The sequence below is a fragment of the Pezoporus occidentalis genome, unplaced genomic scaffold (assembly GCF_034315485.1).
Source record: "Pezoporus occidentalis ecotype Australia unplaced genomic scaffold, CSIRO_AGI_Poc_V1 ctg13, whole genome shotgun sequence".
NCBI lineage: Eukaryota > Metazoa > Chordata > Aves > Psittaciformes > Psittacidae > Pezoporus > Pezoporus occidentalis.
This window is the reverse complement of record NW_026913103.1, coordinates 9,381,993-9,404,780: the sequence shown is the minus strand read 5'-3', so window position 1 is coordinate 9,404,780 and position 22,788 is coordinate 9,381,993. Positions and strand designations below refer to the sequence as shown.

The 22,788-nt window shown below is 38.2% G+C and overlaps 1 protein-coding gene across 2 annotated transcripts in view; it reads right to left on the bottom strand.

Moving 5' to 3' along the window:
• Window positions 1–1,179: 1,179 nt before the first annotated feature.
• ZNF292 (zinc finger protein 292) overlaps window positions 1,180–22,788 on the bottom strand; it is a 37,350-nt gene continuing 15,741 nt past the window's right edge. The window contains exons 3-8 of one of the 2 annotated variants that reach the window (XM_062608341.1): window positions 22,290–22,368; window positions 20,830–20,965; window positions 15,376–15,578; window positions 12,395–12,531; window positions 10,898–11,039; window positions 1,180–9,309 (exon numbers count right to left, since the gene is read on the bottom strand). In XM_062608341.1, coding sequence (XP_062464325.1) covers window positions 2,104–9,309; window positions 10,898–11,039; window positions 12,395–12,531; window positions 15,376–15,578; window positions 20,830–20,965; window positions 22,290–22,368 — 7,903 coding nt within the window. In that variant the 3' untranslated portion in view covers window positions 1,180–2,103. Of the gene's footprint in view, window positions 9,310–10,897; window positions 11,040–12,394; window positions 12,532–15,375; window positions 15,579–20,829; window positions 20,966–22,289; window positions 22,369–22,788 lie in introns of those variants that run through there. The other variant, XM_062608342.1, reaches the window with a different exon arrangement.

Genomic DNA, 22,788 nt, shown 5'->3' with positions numbered 1-22,788 from the left:
TGCAGCCTGTACCAGACAGCAACTCCATCCAGGGAGACTACGTGGTCTCTCATAGGTAAAACATGACATCATGCACTTATAACAATCTCTCATAGAGTTAAACCACAAGGATTTGGTGTGGTTTTACCCCTCAGACTGCACCTTTGATTCACTCATTTGGCAGAATTACCAGTGCTAGCCCCTCCGGAGGGACTGGAAGTGAGAGAAGCAAATGGGCTCTGTTCAAATTGAAGCACAGGCTTTCTGTGAAGGTATGCAATTTAGCACCAGACAGCAAACCAAGGGCTATGCCAAGTTGAAATGCTGTTGCCTTTCTGCTTTTTCACACATAATCCTCACCCTCATGACAAGTCACTTCATTTGGTTGTAGGAATGTGCCCTCTGCATTCAAGTAAACTGCCAAAGATTCCCGGTGAATAGCTTGAGAGCAATCAAGTGTAGCATTTAATGCAAAGCTTCACATGGCAAGACAAGTTTATAGGGGAAAAAAAAAAAAAAAAAAAAAAAATCAAGCCAATCTCTCCCAAGATAGACTATTTTATATTACTGAAGGTAGGTCACATCCAATATGAGAAGAATCCAAGCAAAATTTTTGGTACCACACAATCCAGATGGCATGTCCCATCCAAGTTAAGTACAAACACGCATGAAAACCAACCCTGAAGATTCCTGGGTACTGACAGGTCCCACCAACGCATTCATGCTTTTGGTTACTCAACAGACCGGATACCTGTCATTTCGGTTAGCAGCAGAAATATATATGGAGAAATTGCTCTGATCCTGGGCACTACACGTGGCACCGCTTCCAAGGCTCATTCCAGTGTGGAAAACGGAGAGAGGTGGCGAGAATGCTGCCAGGTACAGTCAGCAAGAGGCAGAAGAGCACGGAGGGGGCCCATGCCATCTATACAGCACACCCACCGAGTTTGTCTGTAAGATCACACTCACTTCCCTTTCAGAAAGTGCCTTATTTATTCAGTTTTTAATGGTATGGCATAAGGACTCTCGTATTTTATAGATAGATACCAAACTGGTATTATCAAAATAAACCATCTGTTTTATAAACCAATTATTTACAAAAATGGTTTCTGAAGCTTTTTGTTTTTTTTTTAACAAAAATTAAACTATACACCCATCTAAGTTACAGAAACAAAAATAAGTTTTGTAAGATCACATGTATAAAATAAGAAATGAAATGTGTTTTTATTTAAGGCAATACTGGGCTACTTCACAAATCACCACCTCAAATATAGATACTGCTCCACACTACTAATTTTCTATAACATTCACAATGGATTCTTTAATACCAAATATTGTTTTAGATCTCCAATGTAGCAAACTATTTTTATTCACATTTCAATTTTTATTACGGAATCATAAATGCTTTGTATCCAATTAAAAGCAATGAAAAATGTAGCTATAAGAAAACTATTATATTTATGTGTTAACTACATATGAGTATCACCCATAGATTCTGGATGTTATAATTTATGAAAATGAGAGGGTGTCAGTATGTTTACCTTATGAAATGTGGTTGTATCCAGCTCCTCTCCTGTAAATAAATGCTTTATGCAAAATAAAACTGGATATGGCAGACTTGGCTAATTTTAGTTTAAAAGTTCTTAATTTAAAATGACTAAAGAACAGTTTCAAAACCTTACTTAGTTACAAATTAAAATTCCAAATATAAATGTGTAATTTAATAGTTTAGACTTATAGACTGCTGGTGGCAGCAAATGATTTACAATAATAAATATATACTAAAAAGAAATTTATCTACAAATAATAAAAGAGTACTGTTATACATGAACAATAACCTGGTGAAAGAGAACAATCACAGACAATTCACAAAGATTTAGTTCATGGAAAGGACAATCTGATATAAAGCTGAGGTTTTGATGGAATATTTACAAAACTGAAGCAATTACTCTGTTCTTCAAGTCCCATAGGGATAAAAAGAAATAAGACACTTACATGACTCATATCATGTTTTTTGCTAGATTTAATCACTTCAAAATCAAAGGTCCACAGTTACTAACATGCTTGATGGCTTCCTAGTCAAAATAAATGTTATTACATCTCACAGTTAAACACATTAGTTTTTCAGTATTTTGACTCCCTTTCCTTGGGACCCTTCACAGTAACTTCTGCAGCTAAAACCTCTGGATTATCCTCCCAGTGTCCTTCGGTCTTTCTCAATGTGACGACAGGTTTCATTTCCTGAAGCTGCCGCAACACACGCTCGGTGCAGTCTTTAAAAGTCTTCTCTAAAACAATCCGTACAAAAGTCTTGTCTAAAACGATCTTTACGTTGTCACCGCAGGGAAGCTGTGATGGGTTGGCAAACGGTATGAGAGTTTCATTTTCAGAATATGACCAAGTGACATTATTACTTGCTACAGAGGTCTTCTCGTTGTGTTTTCGGGCATTTGAATGGGATCCCTTTTTGGTTCCGGTGCTGTGGCAGTCTCTTTCTGTGGTTTTCTTTTGCTTCACAGCAGACTCCTCAAGGAATTTGAGAAATGATGCTTCAAATCCCATTGGCTTAAAGGAGCTCCAGTCAAAAGCTGCAGGTTGCTCTTCAGCTGTTTGAATGGCTACAGCAGTCTCCTCCTCCCTGTGCGTGCTGCTCATGTCAGCGGGCGGCACTTTCTCAGGTTTTTCAACTTTCCTCCTCTTACTCTGGGACATATTCTTTTCTTTCTTTGCTCTTTTTAAGTTTAGTTTTTGCTTTTCTGAGGGGCAGGAGTTGGTCTCTGGCAAGTCACTATTTACACTGGAAGAGATTTTTGCTTGATTTTCAGCAGTTGAACAGTCCTCATTAATCAGTTTAGTAATGAACAGTTCTGTCAGTTCATCCACTTCGTCCTTTTCACCTTTTTCAGTTTCCTTTTGTGGTAATGTAGTTGTGCTTGAATTACTGCTCACAATCAAACTTGGTTCAGGCTCTTTCACGTCACTTTTTTTATCAGTCTCCTCTTGCTCACAGGTGTCTTCCTTCACTGGCAAAACAGAGAGTTTTTTAGATACAATAAGAAGATTCCTATGTTGGGAAGTAAATGCTTTGGACAGCTTGTGGCATTTATAATGCCTTATTATGTTACTTTCGCTTGTAACTACAGATGAACATCCTTTTATCATACATGGATACTGAGTTATGAACCTGCTCGTACATTCCAACAAGGCATCATTTCTAGCCTTTATGGAATACACATGCTTGCCACGTTTCAGTGAATAACCCTGATTTTCTTCAGCTTGAATTCCTTTTGAGTTTTTGTTGTCCAAATTCAGGTTTTTCTTTAGTTTTGTTTTCCCTGACAACCTGTTACATTCTTTTCCCGATCTGTTTTTTAGTACTCTCTGTTTGGACTTCAGTGGTTTCTCCTGATTTGCTTTGCTTGAATTGTTTTCCTGATCCTGTGTCAGTCTCCTTGGTCTTATTAGATGATCTTTATGCCTGTCATTATGTTTGTTAAAAATATGCCTCAAGAGGTTAGACCTAGTAGCATAAACACGATCACAGCCTTCACAGTCACATCTGAATACACTGTCATCTTCTACTTTGTTTGGCTTTATCTTAATGCCGTGATCTGCCTCAAGATGTACAACATAGTTAATATAAGCTGTAAATGAGGACTTACACTGAGACTGGTCGCAGGAAAACCTTCCCACTTCCGGAGCTGGTTTCATGTTTCCAATTTGCTCTGGGGTCATGTTATGAAGCTTCATGTAATGTTGTATCAAGCCGGTAACTTCCTGGAAGATGTGAGAGCAGTCGCTCACCTCACACCTGAACTCTTTGACAACAGGTTTGGTTTCCATCTCATCACGTTCCTCTCTGCCTCGCTCATTCTCCTCCTCCACTTCAGCAGAGAAGGCTGGGAGGTCCGATTTGTGCACAGCTTGGTAATGAAGGATTAGGTTTTGCTGTATTGTAAAAGCCGCGAAGCAATCCTGATGGACACATCGGTAGGGTCTGTAAGGGCTATATCTAGTGGGAAACTCCAGAGACTTTGGTACAGGCTTCCTATGTTTTCTGTCCTCTTTTTCCTTCCTGTACCTCCTAACCTTGTGTAATTTGGCTTCTGCCTGTGTACTACCGAAAGAGATTGCGTTATGTTGCTCTGGTAGAACAGAAATCACTTGGGGAGGTTTTTCCAGTCTTTCAGGAATGTTTTCTGGTAAAAGTTTTTCCAAGACTATTACAGGCTCTACAACTTCCTTTGTCTGAGCTTCTTTGACCAACGGAGCTGCAGTTTTGGTTCCTATTGTTAGTGGATGCAAAGTTTTTATTTCAACAGGCCGTGGGGCTGTGTTTATGGTCTCATTTTGAGATCTTCTGCCATAAGGCCTTTTAATTTTTAATTTCACCATCTCCTCTGTCGTAAAATGATGTACAAGCTGACAGTGCGCTCTGAGATTAGAGTTTCTTGTGAAAGTTTTTGGACAGGTAGCCACAACACATTTGAATGGGGCATACTTCAGTTGATGCTTCTTAATTTCTAGTATCATTTCTGCAGTGTACTGATGAATCTTGCCATAGTGTTTAAATAACGCGTCTTTTGTCATAGCACTGTAATTGCAGCCTGGATCCTGACATACAAAAGGCTTATTAACTTTATCACTGAACTGAATGTTGCTTGCCTCTGCAGACAGCTGGATGAGGGTTTTATTTTCAGTCGATACAACAGGAACTCCTGGTGCTAGCTTATCTGTTGGAGGAAACTGGGAAACAGTCTGGGAGGCTGGAATGGGTGGATCATCATCTAGTTTCAGTTTTTGCAAGCGTTCCATAATTTCCAACATTTGAGTATCATCCTTTTGAGACATCTCAGACTGAGCAGAGCTACTCTTTGCAGCACTGACATTCCCCACATGCACAGCAAACTGCGGCAGTTTTACACTATGTGCAGAACCTCCTAAAGAAGCCTGTGCGTTACTTATTTGTGACTTCTGTCCTGAAGCACCAACAGTATCCTGAATTTCAGTTTTCACCTCAAGTATGTTTGTATTCGAAGCAGTTTCAAGCATTTCCAGAGTTTTTTCAAAGTTCTGCAGAACACTCCCTTTTGAAATCTTCTTCTCTGAATTTGCTTGCACACAAGAATTTACAGCCAGCATTTCGGAATCCCCATTTTCATTTTTTACTGTTAAAGGTGGGAGTGTTGTATGAGCCTCAAGATCTGTTTTGAAGTTCTCTTTGATACTGGTCATTAATAACTGATTGTCAACACTGTTGAGTTTCTGTGCGAGGTTTTCCACCACTTGAGAGCCACAACTGGCTAGTAAGTTGGACTGAAAACCTTCTCCCTGCATTTGCACGTTTTCTTCAGTGCTTTTGTTTAGAAGTCCTACCACTGTATTATTTACTGCTACTTTTGGTGATGTGTTGGGTGGAAGCAAAGGAATAGCTTCTTCTTTCTTCTCCTCTGAAGCACTGGTTCCCTTCTTACTCGAGTTACTCAATTCTGTGTCCCTGGGACTACTAATAGAAGAAACTTGTGAACTGTCCTCTGCAAGATTTTGCACTGCTGGAAAAAGATCTAAACTTATGTCAGGATAGAGGAAGTCTTCTTCAAACCTGCTTAGCCTTGGGTCCCCTCTCGCAAAAACAGGCAAACGCCTACACAGTAGTCGAGAGGTTTTGGTGTTGAGGGTCCTGTTTTGGTCAGTTAGCGGGGTACTGGGGTTACAGGCTGGCTGCACCAGAGGAGACGTGGTTGAGCTGGGGAGAACAGCTGCATTTATCTGAGTTGTAGCAGTGATGCAACTTGTTGCAACTACGTGTGGAAGCGCTTCTGTGTCATCAAAGGTACTCGGGATGCCTGCGGTTTCCAAGGCTTGTTTTATAATCCGATTTCCTTCCTCATTCCCACCAGTATTAAAGTTAGCCACACTGGCCTGTGGAAACACAGTCTTCAATAAGGCTGTGGAGTGATTTTCAGCAGCAAGTAACTGGAGGAATGATGGATCTTTAAAACACGTCTCTGGACTGAAGGCTGATTCCTGCGGTTGCTGCAAGTTTAATGAATTTGAGGAAAGAATCATGCTGGAAAGCAGAGACTGTCCGTTGGCCTGCAGAGCTTCTGCAGAAATTTCTGATCCTTCGAGAGGCTTACAATAAGACCTCTTAGATAAGTGACCACCAAGTGATCTAGGATTAGTGAAAACTCTGAAACACCTACTACAGATAAATTTGCCATCCCTAATTATTGCTGGCCACTTGGCCCGCTTGTTATGTTTTGGCTTCCTTTCTTTCCTATTCAGGTTCCGGACACAATCCTTTTTCATCTTTTCTGAAGCTGGATCTTGAGAACTGGTTTCAATGAAGTTATTTTCATTACCCAGTCGTGAGGGAAATAGCTGAACAACAGTCTCCTCTTTTGTGAAAGCAGAGCTACTGTTTCCTTCTAGTTGTGATGAAAAGTTATTTGTGTTATTTTCTACTTGCGAGAAGACTGAATTTGGAGGATTCTCTGCTGTCGAGGGAAAGAGAGACATCGGACCATTTTCCGCAGGTAAAGGAAGAAAAGGATCGCCACCACCATCAATATTCAGAGGCATAACTTTTTTTGCTAGATCATCCAGCTGGGAAGGTAAAGTTGCACCAGACAGATTTTCCATTTGTGAACATAAAACGCTCTCAGGCTCACTTTTAATAGGAGCAGACAAACTTGGATTTATGACACTTCCCACTGAAGGCAACACAGGATTCGCCAAATTTTCTAGGTGGATTGGGAAAAGTGCACTTGAGACATGTTGCACTTGACTGGAACCGGTGGGATTCAAGTTAGGTTTGTTCTGTGCAATTACAGCAGCACCACTGTGATTGGCCACTTTTGTGGGCACAAGATAAACAATCCTCCCATCATTCGGCACATTTTGCATACCGACGGATTTTTGTGGTTTCTTATTTTTATACTGCATTTTAAAAGCAACATATTCTTCAGGGTGTGCTGCTTTCATATGTTTGCCAACACTCTGTGACGAATTGTATGTTCGAGTACATCCGTCGACTGGACAAGTGTATTTCCCAACTGGGGGTGCTGGGGATGCAGCTGGAACCAAAGAGCTATTTATGTTAGGCTGTGAAGGAATAAAAGTAATACTTTCTAAGGTTTTTAAAGGCAGGTTATATAGATTAACTGAAGCCTTCATGCTGCCTTCAATTTCAAGTTTGGAAATGGGTACAGTGTTTCGATATCCCACCTGATTCTGCACGCTGAATGGATTTACAATGTTCACTTGTCTTTCTAAGCTCTTTGATTCAAGGGCTTCTGGTTTTAGTGTGTCTGAGGTCACAGCAATATTTTGAATATTGTGAGTCTGACTGAGACAATCTCCTTCCTTTCTCTCTTGGAAAGCTGGAAGACGAGGGTCAGCCAATGTGCACAATTGCTGGGTTTCAGGTTTAGCGGTCTCTACTCTGCTTGCAGCAGCAGCCAATTTACCTCTTTTTACAAAGTCATCTTGGATCTTCTGGTTAACAGCAGGCACCTTAATGCTGCTTGTTGGAATCACCACTTCTGCTTTCACTGTACGAGACTTCTCGAAACTAGCATCATTAGGCAAGGAATTGCTTTGCTGCAGCACGATTGCTGATGCATTTATACTTTCATTCCCTGCCGGTTCTGCTTTGACTTCATTCCACACAATGTCTTCTCCTTCGGTAAAACTACTTGGGTTGTCATCCGGAGTAGATGTCAATTCCTCTTTAACAGCAGCTCCATCAGTATTTTCATTAGCATTAGCATGTTGACTGAGATCAGGCTGGTTAGTCTGGCTTTCAGGCTGCTGCACTGCTTCAGGCTGCTGCACCACTTCAGGTTGCTTGCTGTGATCCTCAACATGCTTTTCCAGTTCATTCTGAGAACGGTATACTTTTCCACAGCTTGTGACTTTGCACGTAAAGGTATTATAGTGTTGTGCTTCATGATCATAGAGTAAATAGGCTTCGGAGAACACTCTGCCACATTTAGGAAACATACACTTTGCTCTGAAGACTTGGTGTTCTTTCCTATGCGTCAGCAGCTCAGCATAACTATTAAAACCAGCCTGGCATTTCATCTGAATGCAGATATAAGGCTTGCTGCCACAGTGCATTTGTAAGTGATCATTCAGATGAGTAACACTCACAAAATGTCGTCTACAGTACTGGCAAATCACTTTCTTGCTTTGCATTTCAAGAAAACGTTTTGCTTCTTCATTGTCTTTGTGTCCCTTAGCATGAGCTATGAGGTTTTTAAAATATTTAAAACCTTTCTTGCAAAATGATACAGGGCAGGTGAATTCATTAACAGGGAGAGGCTTCTGAACTGGCACTACATCTGGTATGTAAGGTTTATCTTTGTCATTGTTTTCATCATCTGAGCCATCATTATCATTAAACACAATGAAGTCTGTTGAATAAAGACTGTTCTTCTTAATGGGTCGCTGCTCCTGTTTAGATACAGGATCAGTTTTCTGATTCTCGTTGGCAGTTGCTATTTTAGGAGGTCTTCCCAGTCTTTTCAGTGGTTTCATAGCAGCCAATCTCTCCTTGCTGGAATTTTTAACATGCAGAGTTACATGGGGAACAAAATTTTCTTTAGAATCGAAATTTTCGGCACAAATAGGGCAACTGTAAATTCCGTCTTTATAATGTTTCTGTGCATGCCTGACTATTCTATGCCCTAGGAATTCTTTGTCGCATAACACGCAATACTGCATATAAGCTTGCCAGTTCCTAAATCTAGCTGATATGAACCCTCTCTCTCTGAGTTTTTTAATTTCTCTCTTTTTCTGCTTTTCATCTCCAATATCATTAAGAAGACTTGTAGCTTCACCAAAAGTGCCAGCAAGTCCATTCATAGAAGCTTCTTTAGTCTCTTCTTGGGAATCCTCAAGCTTCTCATAAACCTCACTATCGTTTAGTTCATCTATTGATGACACAATGGACGCCTCCTCTCCCATAAGTGCCAGACACTGACGCTTCAGAGTTTTCCAGTCCCAGAATTCTGGATCAAAAGGCCACTGAGTTTTCAGTACAAGTAAAAGTTCACAGCGCAAAGAATTTGGTATTGGAAGATCCTCTTCATCATACTTCTGGTCAGGCTGATTGTATAGCATTTCAACAGCGTAATATGCATCCACAGTGGGTTCAAGAAGAAATTCACTCAGCTGACAAGCACGTTTGACCTCCAAATCATCTGGAAGCAGGCAGGAGATAGTCTTGCAAATAGATATCTTGACATCTGCATTTTCACTGGATTCCAAGCGCAATGCTTTCACACACAGTTCAATGCAGGTTGCAAGCCCAGCACTATCAATCTGCAAAGCAAGACTCATTTTAGTAAGGCAGCTTAGTATAACCCTTTCTATATCTGCAAATAAGAGATGCTATTATTCAATGCTGAGTGTCAGAAAACATGCCCCTGGAGTATATATTTTTTACTTTAAGAAACATCATGGTTTGTCTTTAGATACTATTCAAGTTGCACAATTTGTCTTAATGCTACTAAAACAATGTGAAAGTTTGCATACAACTAAACCACAAAACAACTGTATGTTCTGTCTAGCTTAAGGACTTTAGAACTGTATGTTAGAAGTGTTCAGCTTTTATTAGCGCAATCTTGAGCCTTTTCCATGAAAAAAAGCCTGCCAGTTGTGTTGCAGTTATTTGAAATGAGCTTCTGTGGAGCATTAAGTTAACACTGTGTAATAGTAAAAATGGTACAGGTGAAGTAAGAGAAGCACATGATCTTCACAAAGAAATCACTTAAAGTATAAAGGTTTATTTTTGTTTTTAAAGATCACGCCACTTCAAAGTCAAATGACTTCAACTGAATGAGCACATGGCTTCATTCCAACTGAAGTAATAAGCACAGTTAAATGTTCCATCATTTAAGTGTTCCAAAGGTCATGTGGTCTTTTCTCATACCCTCAGGCAACATAAATTACATTTATGTCCACTTTACAGTCGCTTTATGCTGCCAAGGATGTATAGAGAGGCTGTGGTATACATCAGAATAAAGTCTGCTGAATTTATAAATGCACAAGTCCACTACCCACATTGTCTCCAATTTCAGCTATCAATGAAATGATCCACAGCTCACTAGAGAAACATCAGTATGGCACAGCGCAGACAGAGCTCTTAATATCGCAAGACTCCGTGACATTTTTCTCCCCCTCTATAACTACAATTTAGCTCAGATCTTTGGAAAAAATACTTGTTAAGATTAGAAGCCCATGATTAGCCAGACCAGAACACTGCAAAAGGGAAAAAGGAATGTTTATTCTTAGAATAAACCAAATTACAAAAACCTCCCAACTAAAAGCTTTCAGGAGAACTCACTGTAGCTATAAACATTAAATAGTGCAACTACTAATGAGAGGAATTAAGGGAACTTAGACCACAACGTTAGCTGAGGTAGATTAACAGTTTTTAATACAGTGTTGGATCTATGTCCAGAAAAGGCAAGTATTTCATTTATCAAACCAAACTGCATTCTTAAAGTGGCAAGTCAAAAGGAGGTTTTTGATATTTTTTTAAACTTTCTGTAATTTTCTTATATATTAATATCCAGCCTTCATTTCCTCTCATAATGCTTTCCTCTCCATTTTCTGTAATATTTGAGATATGGAAAATAATGAAGAGGAATGTTAGGATCAGCTCTTGTTCATCCCCCCTCCCCCCTTTTTTTTTTTCCAAAGGAATGAAGACATTTTTATGATTCAAAATGAATCAACTTATAGTTTACCTGCAGAAGGAAGTTACTATGGCCATTCCTGAAACCAATTAGGATTGCCCCAAAGCTGATGCTACTCAAGAGACAGGATGTCTAAGCAGCTTTCATAAATTTCCCTGATTATGGTTCCATTAACAGTGCCAAAAATATTCTTTCAGGAGTATCCTTACCTCAGAATTAATTACTTTAATCAGGAAGAAAATGTGATAAACAGTCTTAGTTAACACAGAAAGTTGACGACATCTCTCTAGATACACTTGAATAGAAGGCTCTACCCTTTGCTGCAGTTTACTCCAGAAAAGAGTCAGTTCCCTAGAACAAGAGAACAGTATTTCAGAGCCAGCAATGCAACCACTAATCTAAAAAGGCAAGGTTGAGGACAGTTTCATTTTGTCTTTGGGAAAGGAAAAAAAAACCCACTAAATTTATTCACATCTTATCTTACAGAGAAAAGTTTTTATTAATGTGGCACACTAATAGTACCTAATTTTCAAAATTATTACAGTGACTCAATTCCAGAAGAACAGGTCAGAATAGAATCAGTATTACCACAATTTACACTATATAATTTACAACTTATTATGTGGTCTTGAAAAAAGTCTTGCAAAGTAGTTTACTCTTCACAGACTGGAATTTTACACTTCAGAATTCTTAGTAATTACTAACAGCTTTAGGAGAATGGCTCTTCTTTGTGCTAGATACATTTCTCTTGAGCTGTTCTGCTTTAAGAACTGAATCTAATGATGATTTACCAAGAAATTAGCCCCCAAAGCCAAAGAGTATTACTGCTCATTCACTAATTCATTCCTCCTTAGGTGCAAATAGCCAGGAGTATTTAGTAACCCAAAACTTTAGCAGCATCTGTTAAAGCAAAGTTCTACATCAGCAGATGTGCTCCTGCTACTGCACATAAAAGGGAGGTGCACAAACAAAGCAAATTCTTCAGGAATTGTACTGGTTTGTAAGTATGACCAAACTGTTAGCAGCTGGAAATTCAGCCCCTAGTGGCTCAAATACTTGCCAACAAAGACCACTTACTTGTTCCCACATTAAGGAAAGCAAGCCCTAACCACTGTTTATCTAGCTTATTATTTTGGTTATAGTAATAAAGAGCTCCTTCTTTTCTAGAAGTTTGTTAGAGAAAGATATATTATGTTATAAGGACAGATGGGAAGAATACTTAATACATTAAACATTGGAATAGGTTGCCCAGAGAGGCTGTGGAGTTTTCTTCTCTGGAGATATTCAAGAGCTGTCTGGACAGTCCTGAGCCATGTGCTCTAGGTGTCCCTGCTTGAGCAGGGAGATTGGTTCCTTCCAACCTCAACCACTTGTGATTCAATGTTGACATAATCCTGACTTGCTGCCTGAAGATAATGGATTCCTTATTTCTACAGCCTATGATTATGTGTCAAGAAAAATTATTAACCAGCTAGTGGCATCTGTAAATGCCTCATCATACACTCAACCTTCAAATTCCCATAATGGAAGCTAATCTTGTCGAATACTTTTTCCTTATACTTACTTAGACTTTTTGCCTTACCGCTTTCCTATTTAGCTCACAGATTTTATCAGCTAAGGAAAGTTAGTTTAGGGCTTATGTATCAGCTTTACCTTCCCCAAACTAAATTTTATTCCACTAGACAGAGAACCATTTGCAAACTCACCAGGCACAGTACATCTCTCCTTGCTGCAGCTGGCGAGATAAAAATGCTGCACATAAAATCAGAGCACTTTTTTCATCTCCATCAGATTCTAGGTTACAGATCATTTCTAGAGCATCTTTGCAATCCACTTCTGAGATCTAGAAGGGAGGAAAGAAAACAGGACCAAGACTAAGTAAGTGGTTTCATTTTCAGACATACACTCATCTGATCCTTTGCAAAAAGACAGTAAGTTAGAATTTAATGAATATTTAACTCTATCAGAGGTAAGTTTCAAAGCAAATCAGTGTGTTTCTAGAGTGTCAAAACTGATTACACCACCAGAAAAAAACTGTTTTATTAAAGTGAATATAAACTTGTTTCTCAGATGTAAGAATTGTTTGTATTTACTGTCCCAGTCACCTAAAATGTTTAAGCTACATTAATAATTCACAGATATTACATACCTATAACAATTGTACTAAGTAGACTTACAACTTGAAATTGCAGCTTCACAGAAGAACATTATTCCTGAAATTCTAACCCAGTTCACTAGTCACTGATGTTGCTGCTGCTTTAATACAAGAGCAGGTTTAATTTAATGATTAATGATTTAATGATTAACAAAGCTGAGGTTCAACATGACTGTTCCTGTGTTTTTAAAAAATCAAAGATAAAAAGGGAAGCTGTACAGTAAGAAGTATATCAACTGAATCATCTTCTAGAAAAATATTACAGTCTCTGCAACATAACTTGTTTGTTCAAGCAATGATGGAAGCACTTTGTTTTGTAAGAAAACAAAGGGAAAACCAGTCACCCGATAGTACTAGACAGGTGTATCAGTACTGAATCACAGCACCTGTTACATCTACTGTCTAATTTGATTTTCAGCAGACTGGTTTGCTGACATCAATTAGCACATCTGGCAGGACATGCTGGTATTTATTCTCTGACAGCTGAAAAATAACTTGACCACTGAAAAAGCACTGTTCGAAGTCTCTCTTAAGAAACCACAAGACCACCCAAAGCAAGAAACAGCAGCGCCCACCCAAACACCCAACTAGGTCAGTACTTTGGATAAGGTGTTAACACAGTTTCGTTGGGCACCATGTTATCCAGCTATTGGCCCCCCACAGTCAAACTACTATTTTGAAGGGTACAGTAACTTGTTTTTTCCTCTAAATGGACACTGTAAGTGTGCTAATAACCCGTCACTGAACATCATTTGAGGTTTAAAAACCTCAAAATCATTGTCTAAAGAAAACTGCATTTCTCAAGACCTCAGAGAGGATGGATTAATTGTGATACGAATTTAGACTGAAGGTCTACTTTGCTCAGTGCCCCATCTCAGACAGGGACCATGAGTTAAAAGCTTAGGGAAGAGTATGAAAAACTGAACTTACAATAAAAGGATTTTTTCCCTGAAATGCCTTTCTAGCATTTCACTGTTCCTAAGGGACCCAGCTTCCAGCAAAGGTCTGCACAGGTCCAGCCATTAAGACTGTCAGTCTAGCTTTTACATACTGCAGATTTAAATTCTTCACATTATTGAAGCAAACAGACTAATCCAAGACAAAAATTAGCTCAAGTGATACTTTTCTGCTTATTCTGAACAGATCTCAAAATTTCCACACCACTAAAGAGTGAGCTATATTATTTACAGTTTACCCTTTTTGTCTCCCATTTTCTTACTGTTCTCCCACTGTGAAACTACTATCCTTCTCAGTTCTGACATCCACCTTAATATATTAATAGCAGATCTGCCTTCTCTTGGTACACACTAACTTTCCAGAATGGCTAGTAATACTGCAACCCATGCTGCAGCTGAAGCTGCAAAGCTAAGTAACCCAAGCAATCCAAGGTTTGGAAATCTCTGTATTAGGTTCTCTGCAATAACCCAGTTTGAAATTATCTGCTCTGAACACATTCTTACAAACCAAACTACTACACTCCTTTTGTCCATGGGGATTCATGGTTCATTCACTGACTGAGCCCATTCTGCTTTGGGAGCATGTTGCGGCTGAGTAATGAAGGAAGCATGTTTGCAGGGTTACAAATTCCAAGTTCCATTGAGCAAACACACAATAGATTACACAGCCCTGTCCCAGCTCCTCCTAAGCCTGTTCTGGCAGGGCCTGCAGCAGCCAAAGCTGGAAAGGTAAGATCAATCTGATCCTGAATATTGGAAGAACACACCCAATAAGAAGCTGTCATTTCAGAATTTAGTCTGTATCTAGGTAGGCAATTTTTCCATGTCTAGACATTGCATAGTTTTCATCCCTTTAAGATCAATTTCAACATACTTATTAATGAAATAAAAAGATGACAGAGAGAAAAAGACAGCAGAGAGATGCAGGCAGACAAGAAAACTGACAACTACGGTTAGTTTTCTTTTAAAAAGAGAAAAAAAAAAGCTCAGACAGAACTCTGGGGTGGGGTTAGAAATGAAGATGTCACCTGAAAGAATGCAGAAAAGCAAAGCTGCCATCTCTTCTTTGACTTTTGCATTTAAATAAGGATTTTATGTTCCAAATGAGATCAAATATCTGATTTCACCTTCAATTTCACCCAGGCGTTGGCGTCAAAAAAGGTTACATTTATTCTCTGAACTGAAAGTAGCATCTGAAGGGCCCCATCCTATGTATTACATACTACATAAAAGGCTATAGTTAAAATAGAAAGAGTGGGAAAGCCATCATCTTCCTTCACTAATAAGATCTGAGGCAGAACTTTAAAATAGTTGAAGCAAATAAAAGTTTTGGCAGAGCCAGAAAATGTCCAAATATTACACTTTCTCAAGTGTTTTGAGTCATTACTAGTCAACTGAAAATTACTCACACACACACAAAAAAAACCAAAAAACAAACCAACCAAAACTCAACCAAAATATTTCAGATCACATTTAAAAACAAAACCCAACTCTTCTACAGGAAAACAACATATCTTTAGTGACTTTATCATCATTAAAAAGTAAGTCTAAAGAAAGTTCTTCATTTTTTACTTACTTCTTCCATTAGCTTTTCATTTGGTGATCCTGAGCAAAGGCAGACCAGGTAGGTTTGCTTGAAATTGCCTTTTGCACTGATTTCTGGATGGTCAGAGCAGAGTTTTGCCAGGACAGTAGCCTGTGTTATTTGCTTTGTTTTCATCAGGTGCTTAATGCGCATATCCAGCAGTATAGGGCCTTCAAATACTAGAAAGTCATTCACTAGAAAGAAAACAAATCCAAAGTATCACATACAGGTTTTACAGCGGGTTACAGATTTAACATATGACATTTACTCATTCATTTATACAAGTCAGAAAAGGTAAAAAAGATATCAAGCAAAGATGAGACAAAGCATCTTTTAGAACTGAACTTGTTTATCATATGGATTCCCTAATACGGACCTTTTATCTACTTGGAGGTTTTAGTTCTTTCTAATTTCTTGGCAAAATAGCTGCACACAAAACAGATTTAGAAAGCATACAGATATTAAAATATTCAGATACCTTTTGATTATAGTTCTATAGAAAGACACATAACAGAAAACCACTACTCTTACATCCTTCTTCATGCATTTGCGCTATTCCTTTTCTAACAGTTGCCTTTTAAAGACCTTGCCATGAAAGGATAAATGTGGCGAGTGCAGAATTATCTGAAGTCCCTTCCATGGGTGTTAAATATTTTGTATTATAAATACACAGAATGCAGTCAAACGCCTTTAAAAGTTTTTCAGCCAAGTAAGTTTCCTACAAGAAGAGGCTTATCTTGTATACATTCAACTGTGTATAGTTTAAGACTCAAAGACACAGGACTGGCTGTATTTTATTCAACTGTATTTTGCAGATATGCTGCTGCCTGAGTTACAACTCCACTGGCTACACTAACCCAACTGTAGGTGCTTCAGTGTAAGGCACAAGAATCCTATAAAAAAGGGAAGCACAGGTTAATCCACCTACTCTTACACATATATCTCAGGTTTCATCCAGATCTTCAAAATCAAAATTGCTTCAACTTTGAAGCATGAGGTTTAGTACTACCCCAAAAATAGTTAGTCAGTTAATAAAACTAGACAGACACAGAGATGATCGATTTTGTTTAATCCTTTCAACATCATCCTCTCCCCGTGAGACCTGTTTCCACAAGCTAGTTACATACTGCATGAAAAACCTTTTTAGTTTTCAATTATCCACATCTTAGTATCATGACACGTTCTCTCATTTTTTAAAAACAACAGAATTTTCTATTGCATTTTGTTTCCACTCTGTGAGAGACTGATCTGAGATCAGACTCCACTGCCCATTGTCTCAAAGATTGGTCTGCGAAGCTGAGATGGAAATCCACCTATCTTTTGTTTCAGAGATGCGTGGAAGGAGTTGAGATAAGACTCTTCCATCCACTGCCTGAGGGATGAGTGGGAAAGAGCTGAGACTCTTCCATTCATTACTGTGAGGATTGGTGTGAGCTATTACCCCAAGAACTGCTGCAGACACATGTGTGTCAAACAGCTGGCTCCAAGACCAGGGAAACTGGTCCACCAAGAACATGTAATATGTGACACGAAGAGCAGAGGGACTCCCCCGCCCCCCCAGCTCTTTACAAAAGGGGAAAGGTAACCACCAAGAGATACAGCACCAAGAGGGACATCGCCAAGGAGCCATGGCCATGAGGAAATTGAATCATGTTGCCCATTCATCTAATTTATATTTTCTTGACTTTCAAAGTCAAAGATGAAATAATTAAGTCATTTCAACATCTGGAAAATTAACAGCCTCTCTAGTATTGGAGTACTGCTATACTGAATGTGAGGTTTACTGAAAGAAAAAAGACCATCCCATTTTATCTTTGCTTCCTTCCATTCTCATTAGTTTTTGATTCATGACTTTTCATTTTAGCTCATGATTTCTCCTTCTAGCTACTTACACAGGATATTACTAAAAGCCCATCTTGCAATCAAAATTAGGTCAACCGTTCTCTTTTTTATCATTTTAGCTCACAGAATTTTAGGGCAGAAAATCCTGCCTTTTGGATAAATCAGGCCTGTTAGACCCCAGTGTTATCTTTCATGCATTTTGAGATTTCTGGTTGAGTTATCATTTCAACCAACGACTGTTATTTGCTTAGGATCCTTCTGCACTATTAAAAATGCTCAGCTATAGGTTACTGACGCATATTTGACTGAATATTCTTAAAAGTTCTTTCTTCCTCTCTCCATGTTGATGAAGATATGACCAGATTTTTATTTATGCAGGAAGAAACTAGTGTGCCCTGACAGACAATTAGTAGATAGTAACCATACCTGTGTGTTAACTAGAGGACATTTGCCTTTAAAGCAGTAGAATAAATGTTCCTTTAATGTCACTACCAATGCTTTATAAAAAAACCTCATACTCTTGTCAAACCACAAATGACCCAGTGATTAATTATATTCAATAGTTTTAGCCTTGCTCTTCCTCCTACCAGGTACCAGTAATCCTTTCTCCCACAGCATTTACTCCCAGCTAGTCTGACTGGAATAGCAATGGAACATTTTACCTTATTTCTGTAACAAGATACAGGAAGACCTTAGACTAAGCTATACTGGTAACCCAAGACGTTTCACTCTGATTTATTATTATAATTACTGCATTTAATATTTTAGAGACTTGTGTTCTATCTGCTAGTCCTCAATAATCCCCTTACTTTACTGTCTTCTGCTTCAGCCAGCCTACCTTGCATAATCATCAGAACATTTTTTGTTATCTTCTCAACCAGATACGGTAAGACCTCGAGGTTAAGGCTACATATTAGCTCTTAAGCTTTTATTCTAATCCAAGTGATTATAGTCATTACAGTTAACATTTGCAAGCTTTAACAGTTAACATTCAAAACACAAGCTTTAATTATATTTATTTCGTAACTGAACTGTGTACGTCATTTTAAGACAAAAAACGGTGCCAAGGTTCCCCATCTATGGTGGGGAAGAGCCTTACAGAGAAGATTTTGGTTTGCTTTTTAAAAAAATATTTTATAAATACATTTTACAGTGCAGCATATGCTGATGATCTCTGAATAGTGATGGTTGTATCCTTGAACCTCTTTTCAGTGGGACATACTTCAGAAGTCTGCCTATCGCATTTAAACTTGCAAAAAATTCAAGAAGTTAATTCTTGGCATCCAGGTTTAAATCTCTAAGGATAATCAGAATCAGATTAAAAAAGGAGCAGCACCCTGGCTTTTTGTGGGGTTATCCTCAGATCCTTCTCCTGTAGGAAAACTGAGCTGTGCCCAAGGCAGTCAGAGAAAAGCAATTATTTAGTGACATGGTACTCAGAGAACAGTCTCCCTAACATCTTAGGAAGTGAGTACTTCCTGCTCATATAGGGGTGGCATCCATGCAACAGTCCATTCCCCAAACTAGAAGAGCAATAGAATAGTCAGGTTCAGACAAGCCTGCATTTAACTTGATTCTATGCTTCTATGAACTTGACTGTAATCAGAACAAAAGAGCTGTTCTGATAGCTGTTTGGTCAGAGAAAATGAACTTGTCTCTCACAGTGTCCCGAGCTTGTACAATTTGAAAACAGAGAAATTCAAAAGGATCTGTTTCTGAGATGAAACATACACCTAGCTGCGCTTCCTACAAGAGATGCAAAGAGGCGCAAAGAGGCAAACTGACCTTCAGGAGTCAGCAACACAGGCCTACAAGAACAGCTAATCACTGATGTAAAATTCAGTGATTCTGAATAGATTGTAATTACTTTGAATAGGTCATAATTGAGACTAACAAAATTGAAATAAAACAAACCTGAAAAAAAAAACCCTAAAACAAATACAGGTAACAAAAGGTTAAGAGAATTATATCAGGAAAAAAAAAACCCAAACACAAACCTTCTGAAATAGTAAAGGCCGCTTTAAGAATAAACCCAAAATTTAGTTAGTGAGGTTTACAAATATTCCAATGACTGAAGTTAAGGCTGAAGACTGCTGAAAGACAATTGTCCACTGAAAGAGGGTGAGTGGTAGCCAGAGGGAGTGCTGGATTACAGACAAGAAAGTCAGCTCTCTGGGCTATGGACTTTTGGTATTACTAAAGTAGTTTTCAAATTACTAAAATATTCTTCAAGTTACCAAGATGATGACACAAAACAATGCAGTTTTACAGAGGATGACAACAGCTAAGTAACAGCTTGTCAACTGAGTAGCAAAAATCTGGATAAGTAGTATGGTAATTTTGCCACAGATACAAGTAGTAACTAACAGAAGTCAGTCAGTCAAGTCCAGTGCAGAAGCACCCTGAATAAACAACATTCAGGAGCAAAAGGAATCCCACAATGTCCGTAATTTTTTTTTTTTGGGGGGGGGGAGGGGGAAACACTGATAAAACTAATAGTCATCAAAACCAAATTCATGAGGGAATTCTTAAAAACCTTCAAATATATGGCAAGTAAAGCATTACTTAAACCTCTCTCTCAGAAGTACCTTACTGTTAAAGTGGGCTAGAAGGTGGTTGATATGAAGCTAGTAAAAGAGTACTCTGGGGCACTCCAAGAACTGTATACCAATCCAAAATCTGTTGCAGAAGCATAATAAATTATTTTAAAAAGCAGCAAAATGCAAATCTTGTGGAAGAGTAAGCAAGACTTTTGTAAGTAAATAATAAATCACATTACATATTTACTGGACTTACCTGAGGAAGTTGTAATAATATAAATAAAGGAGATTCAATTAATTTTCTAAAGGCATTTTAGCCTAAGCAAGCATCAGGCTAAAAGTAGGCAGACAGTAGAGGAACTACTTTATGTGATACAAGAACTGTGTACAGCCACAGATGCTTAGGTGTGGTGGTTCATTCAGATTCTAAAACCTATCAGGCAAAGAATCAAAAGAACAGCTAAGACTTATTAACACAATGATATCACTTCCGAATTGGAAATCATTAACAGTGGAAATAATACATCAGGAAAATATTATTGAAAGCTTCATTGGATCATATACTCTTCCCTATGCAAATGCTGGTAGCCATTCTCAGAACTCTGGTCTAAATGAATCTTTAATTTCAAATGAATAATGTCCCTCTTTGTGTTTCATCACTGAGTAAATGCCATTCTCATTTCTATTTCCTATTTTCTTGTTTTATGTCAAATAATTTTTATATACCAGTACTGAACTTACCCCATTGTAAAATACAGCTTGTACATGATCTTCCTTCACACAGCTTATGAAGAAAATGGCAAGAGATCTCTGGGTATGATTATATTTTATGCAAAATACCAACATTAAACTCTTTGTATATTCCTAGGAACACATTGTTTTCCACATGTTTCTAGGAATATACAGCATTCAGACAATGCTAGAAGTATATTTTCTGATACAGCTTATAAATTATCATAGAAACTATATTCAACTTCAAAACTTCCATGTATCATCATAATATTCCAATGTATTAGTGAAATATTCAGACATATTTTATTCCAATCATAATTTTAAATTTTACCTTTATCTAGATCCAACTGTTCCTGGGAAAGAATACCACACAACACTGGGTTCTTCCATGCTCCCTTCTCTTGGGTAAGAGTAGTTAAAATGTGCAGTTCCTGGCTGCCATTTTCCATCAAGCTTTTGTGAGCAAGCTGAAGAATGTATTTTACAAAATGAAGTATTGTTAAAAAAAGATACTGAGAATGTGTCTTTTATACTTCTTTATACCTTATGCCAAATAAAAAAAAAATCACCCTCACTGGATAAAGAATTAAACATATAACAAAAAAACTTAATATCCAGCCTCCATAGGTTTTGTTTCTGCCTGTCTCCTAAGATTTAGGCTGAAAACCCAAGCTGATTGAGTGTCCCAAACTTGCCTTGAGATTTATTAACAGGACTATTTCTTAAATTTCAGAAACAAAATTTTGAATAGGACTCCCTTTTAAAAAGGGATGAGTAAATTCTTTGGTTCACAGACTGGTCTGGCATCAGCTGCCTGAACTCTAATTATTTTCAGACTCTTCAGAAGCTCAATTTTTATTCACTGGAGCACTGAAAAAAATATTTTTGTAAAGGTGAAAGATTTATGCTCTTTCTACTGCCTTTAGATACTAGAATAAATTCTGGAAGCAGATGTATGCTTGGGAGCACACTAAATACCTGAAAAAATCTGTGGCTTAAGTACCAATGCACAACACTGGTCCTTAAAAAAAAAAAAAAAACCAACAGAAAGGGCTCACCTCTTTCTCACCTTTACTTTTACTTTTCTCCCCACTCTGAAGGCTGTGGAACCTCCCAGCACCATGTACATCTCTCCAGAATTGATTCACATAAGGCAGTTGCTAGTCAAAATTCACTCTAAAAATCAGTCTTGCAACCCCCTATGTTATTTAGGCTGAGAATCCCAAGGTAACTGTATCTGGTCTTTTCCACTATTATTCCTTCCTCCTCCCTAACCCCCACTTCAATTTTTTTTTCCATTTTTAACTGTAGGTAGGACCTCCTACTACGTATTTCTGATAAATACTGAGGAGCACAACTTGTTTCAACACCCTCCTTTAAAGAAGAACTCTAATCCTTAACCAGCTAGTGCTCTTGTTAGTGGGAGATCTAACAATCCTGCAGTAATGACAGATCCTTCGTTCATAATACATCACAATTGTACAACCATAAATAGTAAAGAATGACTTACATATTATTTCATTTCTAACAGTGTTAATAGGCAAATATACTTTAAAACATGAAGTTCAAGTACCTGAAAGTATTTTCTGTGCAGCTGCTACATGAACTATGACAGACAAAGGATACATACTCCGCAGTAACTGCTGTCATTCAGAGGATTTCCAGCTAAAGGTCTTGATCTCTATCAGCCACCAGGGCACCAGTCCTCATACATGCTACATACTTAATATCCCTAGGTTTCCAAACCACTCTTAAAAGGTATTAAGTCTTCATTTCATGAATCAAACTCACCTGCACAAAAGCCTGAAATTCTTCCCATTTACTGTCAGGAAAATCAACAGGCAGACACAGTAGAAGTTCAATACAGCTTCTGGAATTCAAATGGGAATATTATTTGAGACAAATTTTCCTTTTAAAAAGCAATTCTTTATTCTAGTATCCAAATAGTTATTTGTTTGAAATGCCCAAATCACAACCAGTTTGCTTTATTTATATACAAAGAAAACAAGGTCATGGAGACTTGCAGAAACTGCAAAAATCAAACTCTTTAAGAGAAACATTAAAAAAAAAAAAACCAAATCAAACCCAGAAACGTTTGATGCACTTTAGACTGCATGCAGACTAATAGCATCAAAGTGTTTCAAGCCAGAGATATTGGCTTGTCCTAGATGAGTAGTGCTCAAGACTGCCCCATTTCCAACCAAAGATATTCTCTCTCACATTCAACATCTACCTTGAGGAAAGAAAATACTTCCCAATCTATTTAGAATGTCTATAGGTTATGAACTGG